Source organism: Daucus carota, chromosome 9, assembly GCF_001625215.2.
Source record: "Daucus carota subsp. sativus chromosome 9, DH1 v3.0, whole genome shotgun sequence".
Classification (NCBI taxonomy): Eukaryota; Viridiplantae; Streptophyta; class Magnoliopsida; order Apiales; family Apiaceae; genus Daucus; species Daucus carota.
In genome coordinates, this window is record NC_030389.2 from 41,456,943 (window position 1) to 41,480,029 (window position 23,087).

General features: G+C 34.3%; 3 protein-coding genes and 1 non-coding gene across 4 annotated transcripts; 3 read left to right on the plus strand and 1 right to left on the minus strand.

The window, feature by feature from the left end:
* Positions 1-6,117: 6,117 nt before the first annotated feature.
* Positions 6,118-10,149, plus strand: LOC108200372 (protein transport protein SEC23 G). Its single transcript, XM_017368496.2, has 2 exons — positions 6,118-7,141; positions 8,334-10,149. The coding sequence occupies exons 1-2, from the start codon at positions 6,428-6,430 to the stop codon at positions 9,987-9,989; spliced, it is 2,370 nt and encodes a 789-aa protein (XP_017223985.1). The 5' UTR covers positions 6,118-6,427; the 3' UTR covers positions 9,990-10,149.
* A 437-nt stretch (positions 10,150-10,586) lies between these two features.
* LOC108200282 (DNA-directed RNA polymerase IV subunit 7) lies at positions 10,587-14,545 on the minus strand. Its single transcript, XM_017368385.2, has 2 exons — positions 14,387-14,545; positions 10,587-11,389 (listed from the first exon to the last, which is right to left on the minus strand). Exon 2 carries the CDS (start codon positions 11,373-11,375, stop codon positions 10,779-10,781), a length of 597 nt encoding a protein of 198 aa, XP_017223874.1. The 5' UTR covers positions 11,376-11,389; positions 14,387-14,545; the 3' UTR covers positions 10,587-10,778.
* Positions 14,546-16,053: 1,508 nt separating this feature from the next.
* LOC135149823 (small nucleolar RNA Z221/R21b) lies at positions 16,054-16,143 on the plus strand. Its single transcript, XR_010288033.1, has one exon. It is a non-coding gene; the product is annotated as a small nucleolar RNA Z221/R21b (small nucleolar RNA).
* Positions 16,144-17,802: 1,659 nt separating this feature from the next.
* LOC108200281 (pathogen-related protein) lies at positions 17,803-19,105 on the plus strand. The gene is made up of 4 exons (XM_017368382.2): positions 17,803-17,993; positions 18,099-18,231; positions 18,396-18,697; positions 18,787-19,105. The coding sequence occupies exons 1-4, from the start codon at positions 17,856-17,858 to the stop codon at positions 18,928-18,930; spliced, it is 717 nt and encodes a 238-aa protein (XP_017223871.1). The 5' UTR covers positions 17,803-17,855; the 3' UTR covers positions 18,931-19,105.
* Positions 19,106-23,087: the final 3,982 nt, after the last annotated feature.

The window sequence follows — 23,087 nt, forward strand, 5'->3', positions numbered from 1 at the left end:
CAGCAGATCAGCTAGCTGACATCTTCACAAAACCTCTTCCTGAAGAACGTTATGTCGTGCTAAGAAGGGAATTGGGTATGTGTGATGTGCAGTCAGCAGGCTCTTAAGCGTGGTCCGGGTACTATCAGCTTACTCCTAGTTTTTTATACAATTCATGTTTATTTTGCATGCCGGTCAGTTTAAGTGTTAATTTGAAATTTGTGCTCTTAAATGATATTGCCGTTGTAAGCTTAGAAAGTTGAAATTTTGTGTTGAATTTTGATACGTGATTATGTGCTTATCTGTGTAAATTTATGATAAGATTTAAAATTCAAATTAGATCAAATGGATATATATATGTGATAAGAGATAAGTAGTGTTAACATCTTTTAACTCTTTCGGTTTATAATAGATTAACATGAGTTATTTTAGGAATTTTAGTTCGTTTAATTTTATTCCTAAAACTACTCCCCTGATAATTGTTAAAAGAGTTTTAAAATCAATACTCTCTCCACGCCTCTTCAACTACATATATACTCCTCCCCGAGACGCTAGGGTTTTATCGCTACTTCTCCGAAAACTCTTCGTACTCACCATTGCATCAATCGGTCTCCGTGTCGCAATGAGGAAGAAGACGAGAGCTAATCTCAAAGCCCACACCCCACAGCCTACATCTATTTCACAAAAGCGGAAGTTAATTGATGAAGATGATGATGAGTTGGTCACGGTGGAAAGCGGTGATGAGTTGTCTGGAGTAAATCGTGGTGATACTGGAGTTGAATCGGGTCAGAAGAAGGTCAAATCGGAAGTTCTTGCTGTTCGAGGACTCGCTGGTCGGAAAGTCATCTTGGGTAAGCCTATTTCCGGCAAAACTCTCTTTACCTGTGGTATTGTTAAGTTGTTTGAGGATCTAGGGTTTCAATCTTTCTTAGTTGATTTGCCTAAAACTTGCTATCCTGATTTAGTGCGTGAGTTTTATGCAAACCTTCAACTGGTTGGGTCGGATCAGTTTGTTTCTTTTGTTTCGGATGTTAAGATCTGTTTGTCATCGATGTTTTTGGGTGCGATTTTAAAAATTCCACCATCTACTGTGTCTATCCATACTAAGAGAGGTCCGAAAGATGTCGAGGGTTTTTCTCACAACGACCAGTTGAAATTGATAACTGGGTCTGAGAATGTTTCTGATACTATGTTTCCTTCCACTACACAACTACTTCCACTTGCTCAAGCACTTTTTAAACTGTCTATTGAGAATGTCAGTCCAAGACTTGGTACTAGGTCAAATTTGTCTTCACAAGATATTGTTGTTGTTTCAATGATAATGGCTGGTAGAAAATTTGATTTAGCTGAATTGATTTTAAAGAATATGCTGGATTCAGTTGAGGGTAAGTCATCTGGTGGACTGCCATATGGGTTTTTGTTGACAAGAGTTTTTGAGTGGTTTGGGGTGTCTTTTGTTGGTGAGGATTCTGTGTCTGCTAAAGAATTTCTTGATATGAAATTCTTAACTCAATCAAACTTGAAGTTGGATAAGGATGGTCAGTTGGTTGTTGTTGAGGTGTCTCCACCTACACCTCCTGCTCAATCTGTGAACGTTGTTGACTTGGGAATCTCTGCACACGAGATTCATGCTTATATGGATGAACTTCGAGCAAATCACAAGGATGTGATAGATGGGCAGAAGCAGCTCTCTGAGCAGATGGCTGAGTTGAATACTCAGTTTGCTTTTTGGAAGGATATGATGTTCGGGGCTCGAACTTCAACTGCTTCTGAGAAGTGCAGTTCTGGAAGCTTTGCATATGAACTTTGCAAGCGGATGTATGGGTCTGGTGGTTCATCTGATGTCAAGGCCACTTTCACTTCAGAAGATGATGCTACAGATAGTCCAAGGCCGAGAACATGTATGGATGCACTCAAGGAAGCTGCTGGTACAGACTCCAAGTATGCTGCTGCAGGGGAAGAGATGCTGGCTAGGAACGCGGTTGCGGCAGAACTTGCCAAGAAATATGGTCTGGAGAAGGACGCGCAGGACAAGGCTGGAACCTGATTTTCTAACCTTTTTTAATGATTAAGGGGGAGGAAATTAGGAAATTAATAATACTTTTACTTAAGTTTGTGTTATCTGCTTAAGTACATTATTGGCCCTAAGTTGTTTTGTTTCTAAGACTAAGTTTGTTGGTTGGTTTGGATTTAAATTTGCTGGTCTCAGGTGGTTTATCCTGAGTTAACTTGGTTTGTTTTGTTGGATAATATTTTGGATACCAGGTGGTTTATCCTGGTTAAGTATCTATGCAATTTGCTTTGATTAATTGTTTATGTGTTAGTTAATATTGCATGCATATCTGTGAATTAGATATTTGTTAGATTATATTCTTTGTGATAACTGTTAAAGTTTAGTGATATTAGATTGCTATATTTAGGGGGAGTTAACTACTTTTCCTAATATAGTGTAATCATCAAAAAGGGGGAGATTGATACTCTCAAGGTTTTGATGATGACACTAACAGCAAGCTAATAACATGAAACTGATATGTGTAAGCATGCTATCAAAGGTTATTTATGCGGACTAACAGTATTTCAGGATGTTAGCATGATTATAGCTGTCAGCAAGCTTACAGGAATATTTTCAAGCTATCAGCAGACTTACAGCGTGAACAGAGAAACAGACGGATAAAGATCAAAGTCTATTTTCAAGGAGAATTAATAGGAAACGACTTTGTAAGGATTCTAATATTTATATATATCTGATATAAATATTAGAGCTCAGTTTTATAAAGAGTTTCATTCAAAAACGTTTTCCTAACAAATAGGAGATTTTATTTCAAATCGATTTTATCTTTAACAAACTCCTACTTTGTTCAAACGGGTTTTTAGTTTAAATATCTTTGCTGAGATGATTTCAAACGTAACTTATCCTTTACTCAGTAATCTTACTTCATTCAAACGTTCATCATTCAATTCAAATTTAAACGTGAGGTTGTTACCAAGATCGTTGGGAAATTTGTTGGATTATGACCGTTGGTATGATGTATATAAACTTGAGTGTGGTTTCGGTTTTGAGAACAAGGAGAACACACCAAGCTTTCTGAAATACAACTCTTTACATTGCTAAATCTTTGTTGAGCTCTAATACTTATATTTGCATATATATCTATATTGAGAGTTCATAGTTTCGGTTGTATTACACTTATTCATTGTATTGTTCAAGGTGTAATGTTTTGTTGCTGTGTATCCAGCTTGTGAAACAAGGGAACAAGGGAACTAGTTAGCTAGAAGAGTATACTTGGGAAGTATAGGTCTTGGTAGGCTTTTGGTTCGTGGTTCAGGGGTTTCAGCAGGCTGATAACAGGAACAAGGGAGAAAGGGAGTTATATTATTGAATCTTGTAATCGTTGCTATTATTGATTAATAATATAATCTCTTACCAGTTGGTAGGGGACCAGGACGTAGACCATTAGGGTTAGGGGTCGAACCTGGCTAAAATTCTTGGTGTTGCTAGCATACTGCTTTACATTATCTGCATTGCATTTATCTTATTAGCAGGCTAACAGTTTACTCTGAAAATTAACAGCAGGGTGTCTTTGACAGATTAATTATTCGGTAACTTATAAAAATCGGGTATATTAGCCATAACACCTATTCACCCCCCCTCTAGGTGTGTAATTTCATTAATAAATATTAGTGTAATTTTAGTTTTATTATAGAGCGGAATTATGCCGGCTATAATCATACGCAGTTGTCAAATAGAAACCATGCGTTAAAATAAAACTAAAATTATAATGTAAATCAAGAGAAATCATATCTAAATGATCTCACTCACCCTTATATTATATGTCATCACCCACCCCCTACATGTAATCACCCATCTAAAACTTACCCTCAACCCCACTCAATCCAATCCGGGCCCGCTAAGACCTCGCCAAGGCTCCTCACAAGCCCTGGACAGGCTCCAGACAATCTTAAAGAGCCAAACATTGGCCCCACTAGGCCCCGACCCAGCCCTACTAGGTCCCACTTAAACCCCGTCTAGGCCCACCTCAAGGTTCAAACCTGATCCCAAAACCCGCATCATTCTATTTAATCACATTGGTTTCTATTTAGTTTCTATGGTAGTTTTTATTGAAGTAGAACCCTATATATTAATATTTATTACTCACTCCCTCCGTTTCCATACGAACTATTTCTCTTTTTTAAAGGTCTCAAGGAAAAAAGAACTTTCCATTATACTCCTCCTGTTTTTATTATTTGATGTTTTGATTTTTGGCACACATCTTTATGTGAGTTGACTGGATAGTAAAAATTATTATTTTTGATTGATTTTTTTTGTGAATTAAAATTTTGATTATATATCTTTATTTAAAAAAGTAAAATTTAATAAATAATATTTTAAACTACCCGGTCAAAACACTTAAAAATACGTGCCCAAAATCAAAGCGTCAAATATAAAAAAAACAAAGGGGTAACATTTATTTAAAATTATTACAAAAACAAATCAATACATTACATTTGTTTAACACGCACTAACTCTTTTCGTATGTTTAAGATTAAGTTAAATATTTATTACATGAAAACTGTATTTAATTTATGACTCATGTCAAGTATGAGTTTAAGTAAACTTTTAAATTTACTATTCATTAGAAATATAATGTGTTTTTATTTGATTATATTATCATTCTTTTAAGGATTTTCTTATAAATATCCAAGTCAAAAGCATCTTTTACAAAAATACATGATTTTCAAATATTTTGTGAAAATAATAAATTTTTAAAAATATTTGTAAAAATACTGCATGTAATTATAATGGATTATTTTTAATTTCTCATCTTCAATTTCTCATCAATTTTTCTAACTTTAAGCAGCAACACTGAAATTATGGATCATCATCGATAATACATCAATTAAACGAAAAAAAGATTATCGGTGTACAGGCAACCGAAAAACCTACAAGTGATGTTATTGTTCATTTACAATATTCATTTTACTGAGTGCTACTGTGTGTGACTAAAAAAATGATTAGTTAACATGATTTTTGCTCAACTAGTGACGATACACATATAATAATATTATTCGTAGTTAAGATATACACATATTATTCGATTGATACTACAAGGAAATCGCCAACAATTATACATACTAACTCCTTCATTTAAGAGGTTTGAATCTTATAAAATCATTTTTCAATGATTATCATTTATATCTTTATATTTGAAGAGATTACTTCAAATACAAATTAACATTACGGAGGTCAAGCTTTTCATATGGAATAAAACTGTTATTCATGAATAAAATTGTAAAATATGTGTACATTAAATATATCTATTATATGTAAGTAAATGGTAATATTGGTTAGAGTAAATTTGAATACATATTTAAAACAATGATTATAGATGAAATAATGATATAAAATAAAAAATTTAAAAATTGTTTTAAAGAATATAAAAATTACACGGCATAAGTACACAAAATTAGGGATGAGTATCAGGTCACTTCGGAGTCGGGTAGTGTTATCCCCATCCTAATCCCTAACGGGGATTATATTTGATTCCACATATCTGGCCCAATTAGGGTCTGGGGATTCGGGTATTGTAATTTATGCAAATTTTATGCTAGAATAAATTTAAAAACGCTAAGTTTTTTATCTTGCAAAATAAATCAAAAGTAAAAACAATAATAACGGGGAGTAAAGATTAAATAGTGACATCATGCCAAAAACTACTACACATATGTCATAAGATCGACTCATCCCTCCATCAATTTTTTAAAACAGTCTTGAACATGTTGGTGAAGTTGTTTGTAACACACAAAAATCCAATAAAATCACATAAAATGCCAACAAATGTATTTATATATAATATATATGAGTATATAAATATGAATTCGGGGAAAATCGGGTTGGGAACATAAAAAAAATCATACCCGATCTGATCCCTGATTTTTTTTTTTAAATCATCCCATTCCTCGGTCAGTATCCGAAAAAAATCACGAATCCTCTTACCGTTTAGTGCGGGGATCGGATCCGGATCTAGATCGGGAGCGGGTCGGTGTCAATGCTCATCCCAACAGAAAATACAAATTATACAAATTAGATATACAATACGTCCGGTTATACTAGAAGTGCACAAAATATAAAATTTGGAAACTTTTAGCAACCAAAGTGCAATTAACTATTGTTCCGATTAAAATTAACTTACATTCGTCAGTCTGCGCTTTTTTCTTTACTTGCTCCGGTGATCCACTCCCCTTTACTTTCTCTTTACTTGCAGTTGATGAACAAGAATATACATACTTGTACACTGACATACAATCACAACCCGAAATAAACCAAACCCAGATCACACTTTTCAAAAGCCCGTAAACCCTAATCCCCAAATCACCTCAAAAACCCTGAACAATCCCATGTTAATTCCCAGAAATTAAGTATTTTTAGCTCAATTCAACAGAGACCCAGATGGATTTCATCGAATTAGAAGCCATGGAAGGCCTAAGATGGGCTTGGAATTCATGGCCAGTGTCAAAATCTGAATCTAATGCTCTAGTTGTTCCATTGTCAATCATGTGTACTCCATTGATGCAATTCAATGAGCTCCCTTTGCTTCCTTATGACCCTCTTGTTTGTAATCAATGTGGTGCCATTTTGAACCCTTATGCGCGTGTTGATTATCAAAGTAGGATTTGGGTGTGCCCATTTTGTTATAAAAAGAATGTCTTTCCTAGGTCTTATGTTGGTATAGGGGAGGATAATATCCCAGCTGAGCTTTTTCCGACGTATAGTACTGTTGAATATCAGTTGGGTAGTAAGGGAAATTTGAATTTGAGTCATAATTGGGGTAGTGGGAGTGATGTGGGGTTGAATCAGTCGAATTCTTTGGGTTCGATGAATGGTTCGTATTCGTCTGGTTCGTTGTCGGGCATGGATGGGAGAGGGGGTGGTGGTGGGGTTGGGACTGGGCCAGCATTTGTGTTTGTTTTGGATGGATGTTCGGGTGAAGAGGAGCTTAGGGCGCTTAGGAATGAGATATTGCTTGTGATTTCTCAGTTGCCGGATAATGTGTTGGTGGGGTTGATTGTGTTTGATTCTTTTGTTCGAGTTTATGATCTTGGGTTCACAGAGTGTTTAAGAGTTGTTTTGTTTAATGGAGAGCGCCAGGTCTCTTCTGATGAGGTACATTTTAAGTTTTTATGTAGTGTGTGTGTGTGTGTGTGTGTAAGGTGATGTTGATATGTGTCTTATTATTGTTTATTAAGGTAAATTTGAACTAACTTCACAAAAAATTTGAATCAAACTCATGCTTAAACTAGTACTTGCTAAAAGGTTTGTTGCATATGTAATTATCAAGCTACTGTCTTTACCTCGTGTAAAAGAATAAAGATCAAACTGAAGCGACTTATATGTCCAAATATATGTAACCATCAGTATTTGCTTGTATGCTCTTTGGAGTCCTCTTGTTTTGTAAATAAAGAATTATAGTTAACAATCAATCATTTTTTTCAGACTAAAGTTAAATCCATAATTCCTTGTTTTTTGAGTTGTGACATTATTAGATATATGATATATTCATTATATAGAAGGATGTAATGTTAAATTAATCCATCCAAGCTATGAGAACAGTATTCAACTCTCGTAGAAGCTCATATCTCATCCTCATATTGCTTTGTCGGTTTTTATTACACGAACATATCTGTAAGGCTTTCTAGATTTCCACTAGTTGAAAATATACTACCTTAGAAGGCTGCTTCTGGTGATCTTCCTTTAGTTTCAATAACGTGTTAACTGCCATTATCTTATGCTTTGAGTGGTACAATAATCGCGGATTATTTAAGTGGGAATAAAGTAATCTGTTGCTGTATTCGACTAAGTTTGTTTGTGATTTCTGGTGAAGGGAATTTAGTTCATCAAATTGATTCTTTTGCCTGTGACAACTAAAATTTTTTCCTGTTGAGAGATCTGCAAACTCTTAAGAGCGCAAAACGATACCCATTACAGTTCTGAACCACACTACAATTTTATAGATGTTTAATCAAGAGAGAAGGTTATGCCATTTATTTTTTACATCATAACAGTAGTTTCTTGTGATAACTTACTGGAAACTTCATATCTATTATGCCGTGTCACATTCCAATATTGACTAGTAATAATACTTGTAATCAAATAATATATACAATGGTGTTAATACTTCATGACTTTTCCAAGTAGTACTTGATAATCTACCACTAAAAATTATTCACATAAATCTAAGATTAATTATGCATCTCGAGTCATGAATTAATTAGCTTTTTTGTGAGATTCTCTCTGGTATATGGTCATGTGTGTGGGTTCATTTACTTCAGATTTTACAATGTTTCTTTTGTATCAGACTAAACAATTGCTTGGGATCCAGAACATTAAGCAACAACTTGGAAGGCCACATGCTACTGAAAGACAGGGGTTTCTGTTACCATTATCTGAATGTGAGTTCAGTCTCACTGCAGCCATTGATGATATCCGTTCTTTAACACATACCATGCGAGCTTATCGTCCTCAGCGCTGCACAGGCGCTGCAATATCAGTTGCAGTCGGACTTCTAGAAGGATGCTTAGTCACCACAGGTTCTCGTATTATGGTTTTCACATCTGGTCCTGCAACTATAGGCCCAGGAATGATTGTTAACTCGGATTTTGTAAATGCCATTAGAAATCACCGAGATGTGGATAGCGGTCATGCGACCTTGTATAGAAAGTCGTGTGATTTCTACAAACAGATATCAGCAAGGTTGTTAGCTTCATCTATTGTTCTTGATCTGTTTGCTTGTTCTCTTGATCAAGTAGGAGCAGCAGAGCTAAGAGTTCCTGTTGAGAGATCAGGTGGATTTATGATGTTAGGTGAGTCATTTGAGTCTGATCAATTTAGAAAATGCCTCCGTCACATTTTTAGACATGACGATGATGGGAGCTTAAAAATGTGTTTTGATGCAACTATTGATATAGTAACCACAAAAGATTTGAAAATTTGTGGAGCCCTCGGTCCTTGTGTTTCTCTGCAGAAGAAGAATGGATCAGTAAGTGATAAAGAAATTGGTGAGGGTGGTACTCACATGTGGAAATTAGGTACACTTGATAATAGAACATGTATAGCATTCTTCTTCCAAGTGGGTAGTGAACAGATGCCCCAACCAAGTTCTGCATTCTTTATACAGTTTATTACATGTTACCGACATGGAAACATGGGAATTCGGAAGCGGGTGACAACTGTAGCAAGAAGGTGGGTTGGGAGCCAATCAGCAGACATTGATGCTGGGTTCGATCAAGAAGCAGCAGCTTCAGTAATGGCTAGACTTGCTGTCCAGGAGGCTGAGAAAAGGTACTATCCAGATGTTATTAGGTGGTTGGATACGATGTTAATTCGTTTTGCCTCCAAGTTTGGTGATTATGTGGCTGAAGATCCATCTTCGTTTCGTCTTGCATCCAACTTTTCTCTCTTCCCACAGTTCATGTATTACCTAAGAAGGTCCCAATTTATCGATGTCTTTAACTGTAGCCCTGATGAGACTGCTTTTTTCCGGTTAATGTTAAACCGTGAGGGGGTGGTTGGTTCTGTTATAATGATCCAACCTACACTTTTTCAGTACTCATTTGATGGGCCTCCTGTTCCTGTGCTCCTAGATGTTTGTTCCATCTCTCCTGATGTTATATTGCTCTTTGATTCCTATTTCTGTGTTGTCATTCATTATGGGTCTAAGATTGCACAATGGAAGAAACTTGGTTATGACAAGGACCCAAACCATGAAAGTTTCAGAAAGCTGCTAGAAGCCCCAGAAATTGATGCAGAGCAACTAGTAGCTGACAGGTTCCCAGTTCCAAAACTTGTAAAATGTGACCAGCACAGTAGTCAGGCAAGATTTCTTCTTGCTAAATTAAATCCTTCTGTTACACAGAACTCGACCTACTCTGATGGGCGGGAGTTAATATTGACTGATGATGTTAGCTTACAGGATTTTATAGAACACTTGCAAACTCTTGCTGTGCAGGGCTGATAATGTTCAGCTTTTGCAAGTCTTGTTAGTACAAGTTTTTGCAATAGTAGGCTGGGTTGGATTACTTCTTCTGTATAGTATTAGCTGCTTGCATGATTCATGCAGTCATACTGGAGAGAACAGATTGTACGTTGTAAAATATGCTCACTTTGATGAAAAATCTTCGAGGAAATAAGGTCAGGTCACGATTGGACAAGGATGAATATACAGAAATCTTAAAACATGAAACTATTAGTGGAGTTAGAGAGCACATATCTTACTTTAAGGAGGTAATCTTTAGTTTTCGTTCTCTATATAAGTCGATAATATGAAGTGAATCGTATAAATTTTCTAAATGTGCTGCAAGTCAAGAAGTTTCGATACAACTATGAAAACTGTAAGCAATATACTTGCTCAGTGCTGCCATTTTTAATGAATGTAAATAAAATAGGGGGAAAAGAAGCCCAGAGAGAGAGTTTATAATAGGATAAAAATGTCTTTTAAGCACATAAAAAGTTCCCTGTTAGTTAAGTTCTCTAAATGGGAATGGAGAGCTAGTTCGTTTGATTAAAAAAAAAACTTTTTGAGTACCAAGAAATTAGTTATTGTTTCAGAAAATGAAAAGAAAAAAGATTTAAGATATTATAGATAACAGTACAAAAAACTAGTGTATCTTCTATATTTAAACAAAAACATCACAACACAAGTCCTTACAACAAAGATCTACAAGTCAAGGAAGCTGCAACTCCCAGTCCTTACAACATATGGCTACAAGACCAACCTGCAACTTTAAGTTCTTATAACATATAGCTATGAGTCAGGGAACCTGCAACTCTCCAAGTCCAAGTCATCATGACCAGATAAGGCCATTGGACCTAGGCCATTACCATCCAAGGAAGCAACAATCATATATTCTCTTTCAGCATAGTTGTTCCTTTGTGTCCACCTTGTCCCATACACTATAAAACTGAGCACAACATCAAGTTCTATCCTTGATCCATCAGTACTCACAAAGAACGGATTTTGGTCATCATCCACATACGAGTATCCAGGCATCTTTCGGGCAGATAAATAGATAAAACGCATCGGTCCCCTCTTTATAAAGACCCCGTACATATTTATTTTGTACACAACACCATACATGATTTCTCCACTCATTGGTAAGAATGTGCGACACTGAACACATACAGGAAAGAGAACACAATCTGGTGAGTCTAAAACCAGTCCTGTGCCAATCCTCTTCAATTTTGTTACAGCAAGTAAATATCCAATCTCTTCCGTTGATTTCACATGCATCATCTGTTTCAGTAGGCGAGTCACAATCAAATTTTGAGAAACTTGTTTATTCTCGTCCAACTCTGCCAGGCGGACCACGACATAGAATGAATATTCTACCTCATTCAGCATGTTAACTTTTCTACCTACAATAAACAAATTATTAGTGAGAACAGTACACCACCCACTTCATTTGATTTGAATGTGTAAACAAATCAAGAATCTGCTTGTCCATGCACTTGAAACCACCATTTATAGCATAATATGTCAACCTTAGAAACACTAGGTCATTAGTTATTTCATATAATTCAAACAAATTCTTGTCCTTTGCATAGCAAAGAGTATTTAAGAGAAACCCCAGTAAAGAGATGCCCATCAAGCATTCTGTGGATTGGAAATGCCAGAGTTCTTTAGGCTACCCATGTAGGGATGTATTTTCCAAAAAAAGCAATCTATTTTGAATGACCTCTGCAAACGTATAGTCTTTACAAATAACCCATATAAACTGACAAAGACCTTTCAGCTCAATATGTGAGTCAGTTTAGCAAAGTTGCGATCAAACTACTGCAGTTGTATCACCACTCAGGTGGTACTCTATTCTCTAAAGATTAGAAACTAGTACACTCCACACACCTCGACAGATTTTCCATAAAATTAAGAGGTAGTGCTAATTTAGTGTATTTTCTGGATATAAAATCTTTTATAGAAGTCATCAGAGAGCTGACAAGCTTCTAGGTTCTAACACTTCACTAAAACTATAAGAAACCCTAAACACGTTTCTGAATCCAATCAAAAACCAAATCCATAAGCTTAAAACTTTATGCAATGTCCAATAAAGCCCTAAGAACTCCAAAAAAAGTTAAAAATAAGTCATTCATTTAGCAAAAAAAAACATCCCATGGAAGTTTAAATGAGCTTGTCGAAGTTTTCAAGCTTCATTTAAGCTATTATGTCATTATATAATCTCCTAAACCGCTTTTCGACAAATTAGTGGTAACTCTGAAAATGGATGAATTATTTGCCAGGGTGTAAAGTGCGCCTAGATCTTGAGGTTTGATCATATTTTCCTATAATCTTCAATTCTTCATCTTATAAAATTTAGACCTACTCATATTTAGTCACTATTTTCTCATACCTTCTTTTTCCATATAACTTCTTTATAATTCTTCATTTCATCCTCTCATTCCATTCCATCCAAGCGAACGCAACCTAAGAGATCTCTTGAAAGCTATTGTACTGGGAAGCTATTAATTTGAATTTGATTAAATTATTTAACTTGATTGGAGAAAATTCCCCCTTTTTCACATTTTCGATAAATATTGCCTCAAATATCACATCCTGGAAAAATGGCACTAAATATCACTCTAAAACGCTAGTTCATTTCTTACAACCCAACTTAAAGTTACGTTTTGAGTTGGAAACCCCAACTTGAAGTAGCGTTTGTGCTGAAAACCCAACTTAAAGTAGCGTTTTAAAATTTTTTCAGAAAACAAATTGTGAAAACGCTAGGTGATGTTGCGTTTTGAGTGTTAAATTAGACACGGATAACACAAGTTAAAGTAACGTTTTAGAGTGATATTTGGGGCTAATTTTTCAAAATGTGATATTTGGGACATTATTTCTCAAACTTGTGAGATAAACGGCCAATACTCACTTGACACCTACTGACAATTTGGATGAACAAGAAGTACACAACTATAGCATATACTTGGGCACTTCGACAAGCCCCTGAAACATTGAATTTCTCAAGTCTTGACTCCCTGCAAGTCTGCTGTTCCACAAAACCCATCGTTGATTCCTCAGATCTTACTTCCAATCAACCCTAAATGTCTTCTTTCCATCATTTTTAATGTGTTAGATATCTTACTTTCGTAGTTAACTTTTATTTCTTTCTTTAGTTCTTATTTGTTCCATTTTGGATCTTGTTTAATTCTACCATGTTTTGGTTCGGGGCTTATTTTGGTAACTATGAATCTAGGAACCTAAGGTTGCTTAATTTTTTGAAGCAAGTGCTCTGTTTTTATTTATTAAATTTAAATGTTAGTACTTAGTACAATGTTATAGGCGTATTATATGAGACCTCATATGTTATTGAGTATAGAATTTCTAGTTGCATAGTTTACGTTTTTAGTGATTAGTAATAGATATAATATTAGATTTTCAAATAGTGGAATTATTATTAGATATCTTCACTTTCTATTATGGTATATTGAACGCTAAAGTGTTCTAACAGGTCAAGATTTTCAAAGCTTCTTGTAAGTAAGAGGATTTTATATTTTAGTAGACCCTTTAGCTAACTAGATATAAAATAACTTAACAATTTCTCTGTTCTGTTCTCTATATCTTGTTTTACCAATTATAGAGATTAAATCAGTTTAGGCAAAACCAAAACAGTCTGCAGAATGGCCGTTTTCTGTATTGAATTGCAAATATTAGATCCCTAATTCAGAGTAGTGGATGCTATTCCCCAAATTATAAATTCTCAGCTAAAACTTTTATACCTAACAGGTCAACACTCACAAATCACAATTCATTCTCCGAAATGCCAAACCAAACTCAAGAACCAACTGAAATACTAATTGCATTTCATCATTTCCAAATACAACATTAGTCGATACAACAAAAAGGAGTAAGGCACGGAACAAGCTTAAACAACATTTTATTGACCTATTACAACCACAAAAGCAAACCTCAGTTCTACCAATCCCTTAAAAAACACAGTTTTTAAGCAGCATTGCGAAAAAACACATACTATACAGCCACGCATTCGAATAACAATGCGGAGAACTAGTTGAACACAAAGTGCAGAACACGAATTCAGTCCCCTTGTTCTCATTTCAAGCATATTCCTCGTTTAAGCCGGACCTACATCTATAGTATATAATAAAAAACGTGCACAATATTTAATTTTCGAATTATCGTTTCGAGCATAGTTCTCGTTTGAGTCAGATCTCTTCGTACAAACTATATTGTATATGTATCACAACAAACACATAGGACTAGATCTCTTAATCTTGAGACCAAACAAAAGAGAATAAGAACATTAAATACACAAACACGTATATATACAAAACTAAGCATATATAGTTAGATATATACACACAGATACGTAGAAGATTTGCAAAGAGAGAAAAAGGGGTTACCTGATATGAAATTGAGCAATTGAAAAGGGGGTCAGAAATCGGGAAGAACAAGGATTTGAATTCATATAATTCCGTGTCGCTGGATATGGTGATGGTGAGAGGGAGAGTACACCTTTTTAATCTTTCTGTTTTTCTTGTTATGATATTTCTGAAGTACTATATCCAGTTCGATTTTATACACCTATTTTTTTGACCGACACATATTTTAATAATTTATATAATATAAATTTATAATTTATTTTTAAAACTTTCTTCTATTCTAAAAATGAAAATCTTCTGAAAAAAAAATGAAAATCTTAAAAAGAATTATTGAACCTTTACAATGTCACATCACATCTCCGCGGGAGTAGAAAAGAGTTACTCCCTCCATTTTTATTTACTTTTCTTATTTGAAATGTCGGGACTATTCATAACACGAGACAAATTCCTAATCTACGTTTAGTTCATAAGATTAAAAATAGTCGCGAGTGGTCTCGTTGTATTCGTATTCATGAGTATTTTAATACAGTGTAGATTTTATATTTAATACTAATACGAAATTAAATATATTAACGATAAAAAATGTGTATTGGCAAATGTGATAAAGACAAATAGGAAAAATAATCGGAGACGGAGGGAGTAATAATTATATGAATTTTTTCAAACGGTCATATATTTTTAAAATGCTAATAAACAAAATAACAATAATCATCGATACACTCTCTCATTTTTCTTATCATTATACTTCGGAGTGAATTACAGGAGTACAGACTTTTTCAGCTTAAGGAAATAGCCAAATCACAGTTGCATTCATGGACATTACTACAGATAAATTCTTTTTTAGTCAAAGAAAAATTTATTAATATTTGTAAGCAAAACAAATCCAAGTAAATCCTCACTAAATATTCCATAAATTAGTTGAGGGCGGCTTGAAGTAGAGCCGAGTAAAACCGAACTGAAATCGAAAAATCCGACCGAACCGAATAATTTCGGTCCGGTTCGGTCCTAATATTCTAAAGGTTCGGTCCGTTCGGGTATTTCGGTCTAGATCAAAATAAAATACGATCCGGTCCGGTCCTCATCGAAAAACTTCGGTCCTGGATCGAATGGACCGAACTTATATATAATAAATAATATTTCTATTTTATATATTTAATAACAATATAACACATTACAGTTATACACATATTCAATCTGGCATACATGAGTGATGACTGATTAGTCCATGATAAAAGAGCAGACAAGTCACAAGAAGCTTTCCTGACTATTTGTTTAATTTTTTAAAAAAACTTCGGTTTTGACGGACCGGACCAGACCGACTAAATTATTTCAGTTCGATTTCGGTTCGATCGTTATATAAACTTCGATCCAGTTCGGTTCAGAAAATTTTAAAAGTTCGGTCATCGGTTCTTTCGGTTCGATAATGCTCAGCCCTAGCTTGAATGATATATGATATTATATGAGCCCAAAAAATAATCGACAGGTGGATCAGACTATTCTAGGCCCGATAGTTGTGGACTAGTGTATAAGAACGGCATCTGACCCATGATAAACAGAAAGTAGGGTTTAGTGGTATACGCCTCTTTCTCCCTCTTTTCTGCAGCTGTATATATACTGCACATCCGAGACTCTCTTGTACTAATTATTTGTGTTTGTAGTAATAATAATTTTAATTTGATTTGAAAAGAGGGCAGTGATGAGTATTGATGAAAGTCATGCACCACTCTGAATAATCAGTGATGATAACCTTTCTCTTACCCATTTTTATACCTGAGCCCTCTTGTAATTTCATTATTCATCTTATCTTGTGATAATTAAGAATATATTTGTTTTATTTTTGTGATTTGTGTTTAGAGTGAGAAAATTGGAGGAGGACCAAGTGATGGTGGTCTTGTAAGATCAAACCATGATGCGGACCGTATAAGCCTAAGGCTTCTGTGGATAAATTTAGGTTTCTGATGGTTCCTCTTCCCAGATACACTTTTGCTGATACTCTAGTCATCACTCATGTTTTCAATAAACAAGTGACGCTAAAATAATTGGATAACATTGGAGTTGGTGGATCTATCCGAAAACAAAGCTGAATTGGCGGATGTTTTATTCATGTTCATGTATGCTTAATTTGCATAATCGATCAATTCGCCAGAAAGAATGTACTCCCTGTCTCCCTCCGTCACTTTTACATATTCGTTTAGATAATTGAGAAAAATAATAAAAATTATATTACTAGAAAGTCTATTTAATTTATTTTAATATGCAATTTTCAAATTTTAAAAATAATAAATAGATAATTTGTAATGTTTAGTCAAAAAATGGTCAATTTGACTTTCCGAAAAGCAAAATAGATATGTAAAAAGGGATGAAATTATCAATTCTGGAACTAAGTTATCTACAATATCATCTCTGACAAAACAAAAACGAGAACACAAAACAATAACTAATTAATAAATGTATGAAATTAATTAAAATTTATTAAATAATCCAATTTTATTTATTTGATAAAATATTAATACAAAAAACATGTAAATCAAATATATGATGTTTCAGTGTCATAATTTTCATCTAATTTCCAATCGTATAATCATTTGTATGAACTTGAGGAATCATGCTGTTCAAATGAAATGAACATTTCTCTTAAAACTTGTGTGTTAATTTTTTAATTCAAATAATTAGAGTAAAATGATTTAAATAATAAAAATTATAACTTGATCAGCTCCATCTGAAATACAAATTTCATTTTTTTTGTCAGGCAAATACAAATTTCATTTTATTCTCGCTCATTCCATCCAACTAATACCCATACAACTCAATGAACAGTTGAACACCCTAGGCAATGCTCACATTTGCAAAAAATTGGCAGAAGGCTCTCTTTCAAACTAGGCAGCTTCCTGGAGTGCAGGAGAAATAGACAACAGTTGAGTTGAGTGAGTCCACTTAAACTAAGCATGTAACATAAGAGTATTAGTACTAGTAAATGGTTTCATTTCGACTAAGCACACAACATAAAATAACAAACAAATGGTTCAACATTTTCAATAAACAAGATTTGATTTTATACATTGAGAGTTTATGTTAGTAGAATTGCAAACTTTGACTCACCTACATGATCAGACTTGCAAATAATGCAGGTAGGTGAGTTTAGTTTCCCTTCCATGTAAATTGCTCCTCCATTCTTGTATTGTTTATTGATTGGAATCTAACCTTTGCCCTGTTGAAAAGGTCAGGAGATGATTAATATCAACACGTACGCAATTACGTCTGATAAGAAATCAGGTTCAATCTTATGATTTTTTATAACAAGAAACTAAGTTTGAAGTCTCTGGTAAAATTAAATATGAATGTGTAGGTATTGATTTATTACAAAATTCAATTCAGTTCGATTTGAAAGAGAACAAGTTTATTAAGCAAAGTCATTGACCACTGGCCTCAGTATAAATATTACTAGTCACTGAGAAATCATATAAGAATACAGATACTTTTATCCTTTACAATGGCATCCAGAGGAGATAATGTGGAGAAATACAGGTCTTTTCTGGATTCAGAAAATGCGAAAGACGTTCAATGGAGGTTTGGTGCTCCTCCAAATTATGATATTGTCAACAAACTTTTTGAAGAAGGCCAAACTAAGGTGATTTTCTCCAAAACAACTACAACTACAACTTCATGAATTGTGTAAGTACATTTTCCTGGCGGAACTTTATTAGTTCAAAAACTTGGTTATGTTTGTGTGTAGATATGGCCAGCGGGTTCTCTGGAAGAAAAAGTGCAGAACCTTGTAAAGACGTGGGAAATGGAGATTTTTCATAAAGCGCGACTAGAAGACTTTAAAACGCTTGATCCAAACAAGTTTACTATAAGCATCAACGGTAATAGATAATTAACACGATTCAAAAGGTCGTCTGTTTGTCTTATACTACCAACTCTCCTAAAACGTTAAGGTGCTAGTAAGATGACTTAAAGCGTACAGAGGCTTAATGTGTTTTAAAAATTAGATACAGTTACTGAACACTAACTAGTTGTTATTTTTTAGGAAGGAAAGGCATGACAATGGGAGAGATAAAAAAGATCAAGGGAGCATACAATGCTATGCTACAGACACAACTGCCAGAACACTATCGTGTCTACAATCCGGCTGAAGAATCAGCTGATTCATCTCATATCATTTTCACCACAGCATTTCCTCGCGGATTTGCACTAGAGATTCTCCAAGTTTATACAGGACCACCAGTGATTGTGTACAAGTTTAGGCACTGGGGTTTTGTGGAAGGTCCTTTTAAAGGACATGCTCCTACTGGTGAAAAAGCGGAGTTTCAAGGAATAGCCATCTTCGAGGTAAGACCATGAGCTGTTATATTAGTTGTCCTGATTCTAGAAACTACGATGAGATTACAAGTATTGACAGGCTAAAATATTATTAACAGTTGGGTGAAGACTCAAAGATTGTGAAAGTGGAGTTATTCTACGACAGGGGAGAACTTATCGGAGGTCTTATGAAGGGTGGAAAGACTAATGACTCCATTAGTGAAATTGCTTCAAGCTGCCCCATTATGAGAAGTACAGGATAGTCTTTGCAGGATATAGATGATGAATTGATGATAACCAGAATAATCAGAAATGATTCTACCTAAGTCATATACTATGTATTACTAAAACTGTGCATTTTCCTTGTATTTTCAAAGAATTGGTGTGTTTAATTTGCCAAAAATAAAATAAAATTGTGTCTTTATTTCATGAATATAATTACACAAGTATCTCCTTGCAGTTTCATAATATGGTTTGCAGTTGGATCAGTTTAGTGCTTTGAAATAATATAGCTTAATTTTACTAACAAATTTGATTAGATTTAACAATAGTTCTTAAGTTAACAATCATTTTAACTACTACTACTACAAAGCAAATTACACAAAGGGTCTTAAATACCATTGAGCCAAACACATACACATGTTTTATCATTCTGACAATTTACTGAATCCAGATAACCACCAGGATTACTCGACATACATGCACTCTGACAGCTCTGCAGGGTGCAGTTGTTTACTGGTATGGTCGTGTTGCCTACAATCGGATGACCACCTAGATTATGGTTCCAGGATCCTCCACCTTGTTCTTCATTCTTCATTTCACCTGTTACAGAACAATAGCTTAGTCTGACAAGTCGCGATCGCGTAATACACATTTAAACATATTTAACTTGACACGCTATTTACCAATTGTAACAGGCAAGTTTAAGCCAAGTGTTGCATAGAAAACACAGATACAGAGGATCCCGAAAATGTTTTTGCCCATAATGCTGCTTACATTTGTTTAGTTCTCCTAATGGAACACTCTGATATATATACTAGCAGAGACAGAAGGGAATTTATGTGGAGCTTTAAATGTAAATAACTAAAATTGTATGTTTCATAAGTATGGTTAACTGGCGCTTATGAAACAGTCCAAAATCATTTATAGCACTTTGCTTGTAATATTTGATGACAGAAGGGGTGTTTTAATAACTTGAAAACTGTTATGGTGTGCTTGTGAACGTGGATTGCACGTGGAATTCTGAATTCGATCACATGTTTAAATTAATAGAATAATTAGGATGTAAATTTCAACAAAAATTCAAAATGCTAAAATATTAGTATAGACTTGAGTATATGAAATGACAGTTCATATTATATTACTCGAAATCAAGCATTTGAAACTAATGAGATGTTCTCAAAATAATCTTAAGAAGAATATGTCTTAGTATTATTTATAATTATATTGAATAAATATATGTAATCAAAATTCTAGTTTAAAAATAATAATTAGGTATGTGTGCAGATATTGCCATTAGGCTGTCCGTGGAAGAATAAGTGCAGAACCCTGCAAGGACATGGGAAATGGAGAATTTCACAGAGCTTGATGAAAAAGCGTTGATGATAACAACAACTCAAAAGGTCGCTTGTTTGTGTTAAATTCATCGAGTGTGTGTCAATCCAAGTCCCAGATTCTAAAGATAAAGAAAATTTATGTTGAATTTATGTTTAAGACACATAATACATAAAATGGCTACTTGATCCGAATGAAGGGGATTATTGTGTTTCCAGCTGAAAAGTTATTCATTGTAAAATTTTCATCTTATGGGAAACAAACCTGTAGTATTTTTTTCAACCATTTGATCTGGACCCATGTCCATGTAATTCCTGTAAATTTATTTTGGAGCTAGATTTCATGAGTAAATTTGATTAGATTGGCCTCTTCTTTGATTTTAGCTACTGTTAAATAAATTTTAATAATAAGATAAGTTAATGTATTTCTGACAAAAAATTGGAGACTACAGTGTTCAAATATTTCTACAAGCAAAATTTAAATACAATTTGTTTATTGCAAAAATGTATATTGACAGCTGAACCCCCCAGCTTTTGCAAGCAATGAAATACAAAACTACTGACAACTGAACTTTGATAATATACCAGATCTCTGAATCTGTCACTAACATCCATAGGATAAATCCAAAATATAAAAATATATTACTATTTAGTAAATTGCACAAAGGGTCCTGTGAGACCAAAGATTAAATGCCGTTGAGCCAAACACAAACACATGTTTTATCATCTCGACAATTTACTGATGCCAGATTACCACCAGGTTTACTCGACAAGCATGCACTCCGACAGCTCTGCTGGTTGCAGTTGTTTACTGGTATAGCAGTGTTGCTAAAGATTGGATGACCACCTAGATTGTGATACCAGGGCCCTTCACCTCTTGCTTCATTGTTTACCTCACCTGTTACAAAACAATGGCTTAGTACATATACCATATTTGCAAGAGGCTATTACTTGCGCAAAATGTACACAAATTGCGTTATAGTGCATTTTGTACATAATAAGCGCGGATAGCATGTTGCAACTAAATACACAATTAAATCAATATAAAGTGACATGATGTATACAGTATACCTATTGTAACAGGCAAGTTTATGCCAATTGTTGCATAAACAACACAAACACAGAGAATACCAAAAATGGTTTTGCCCATAATGCTCTGCTTACAAAAGTAGAGTTTGGAGAGTGTGTCAGTTTATATTATCTAAAATGTCAATAAAACACTCTGTATATAGAGAAGAGATAACTGCTGGAATTTATGTTTGGAACATATCATGTGCATTTGATTAATATTTGTATAATCATAAATACTGTCACCTAAATGTTTTGGTATGATTTCCTAACTACACATATAAATGTCATAAATGAAAGGATTTTGTAATTTTGTGAATCTTCTTGTCATTTAGTGGTGAGATTTTAAAGTGAGGTTTTATTTTTGAAGAAATTGTCAATGATCATATCTTATTAGATTTCACAATTTTTTTTAACATATTATAATACTGGCTTATAATCCGTATAAGAGCTGTTGGTGTTTTTTTTATTATTATATATACAAATATATTTTTTTGCATCAAATACACTAATTATTTTACAAGACTAAAAAGAATTGCCCTTTGATCGCTTGCCTGAACTCTGAAAAGTTCGATAGGATAATGATTCAGATGCGAAACTCCTTTATTATCACTAAGTGAACGCATTCTTTTTTTTTTTTTTTTGCTAACTAAGTGAACGCATTCTTACATCACTATTAAATAGATTGTATAATTAAACCTAGGATCGAATATTACTGAGCCACAAACATTCACATGTTGTATCATCTTCGCAGATTGCTGCTGCTATGTGATAACCTGCAGGTGTGCTCTTTGTACATGCAGAACGACAGATTTGCTGGTTGCCGTTGTTTATCGGTATGGTAGCGCGTTTAAAATTAAGTTGAGGGCCGTCTACATTTTGATCCCAGGGCTCGTGAACTTTCCCTTCCTTCTTCACTTCATCTGTCACAAAAGATCTTAGCATTAAATTACCGACAGGCGACAGCGGCGGAGCTATACATACGAGCAATCGGAATAAAAATCTCGTAATGTGTGACGAAGGACACACAGTAAGCATAACTCTCGTAGAAATGAATTATTTTCATTGGTAAAATCGACGTGAATGCAAGGGCCTATTAATATTCATTATTTATTCATCAATCAAAATTTACCATTCTCGTGACAGTTAATGACTATTGTGTGCTCTTGTACCCGCTACAGAAAATTTCAATAAAAATACAAATATTATTTAGTCTCGTCAACATCAATTCTGGATCCGTCACTAAACACATACCATATAAGGGTCGCGGAGAACCACTCCTTAAAATAGAACCATAGAACCACTAGGGTTCTGCTGCAGAACCCTAAATTTTAAATAGATTTTTAGGATCTAAATTTAAATACATGTTTTTTTCATGTTTTTTCATCGTTGTGTGTGTTCAAAAATATAATCCATAGATATTGACAATTTTTTGTGAAGTTCTGCTGCAGAACTCCAACTAATACTTAAAAGTTCTGCTGCAGAACCCTTACCTAATAAGGTAAGAGTTCTATGGTTCTCTATCTAATCGTTCTCTCTGGAACATGACCCTAACATATAAATGATTGTTAATTGTAACATGTATATAAGCATTTAGGTGATGTATTTACGTACATATAAACAACAGCTACACAAAAATTGTGACAACTTTATATTCATTTTACATGTAACAAGTGTGACGAACATGAAGTAGACAATGTTAATCGTCGAGCTAAAAAATATAAACACACGCGGTACATATATAAAAGTTGCAATGCTATATACCAGCTGTAAACAATGCAAAATGCAGAGAATCCCGA

Coding starts and splice junctions, on each gene's coding strand:
- LOC108200372 (XM_017368496.2), top strand. CDS start 6,428: ATGGATTTCATCGAATTAGAAGCCATGGAAGGCCTAAGATGGGCTTGG. Junction 7,142..8,333: donor GCCAGGTCTCTTCTGATGAG/GTACATTTTAAG, acceptor CTTTTGTATCAG/ACTAAACAATTGCTTGGGAT.
- LOC108200282 (XM_017368385.2), bottom strand. CDS start 11,375: ATGCTGAATGAGGTAGAATATTCATTCTATGTCGTGGTCCGCCTGGCA.
- LOC108200281 (XM_017368382.2), top strand. CDS start 17,856: ATGGCATCCAGAGGAGATAATGTGGAGAAATACAGGTCTTTTCTGGAT. Junction 17,994..18,098: donor TTGAAGAAGGCCAAACTAAG/GTGATTTTCTCC, acceptor GTTTGTGTGTAG/ATATGGCCAGCGGGTTCTCT. Junction 18,698..18,786: donor AAGGAATAGCCATCTTCGAG/GTAAGACCATGA, acceptor TATTATTAACAG/TTGGGTGAAGACTCAAAGAT.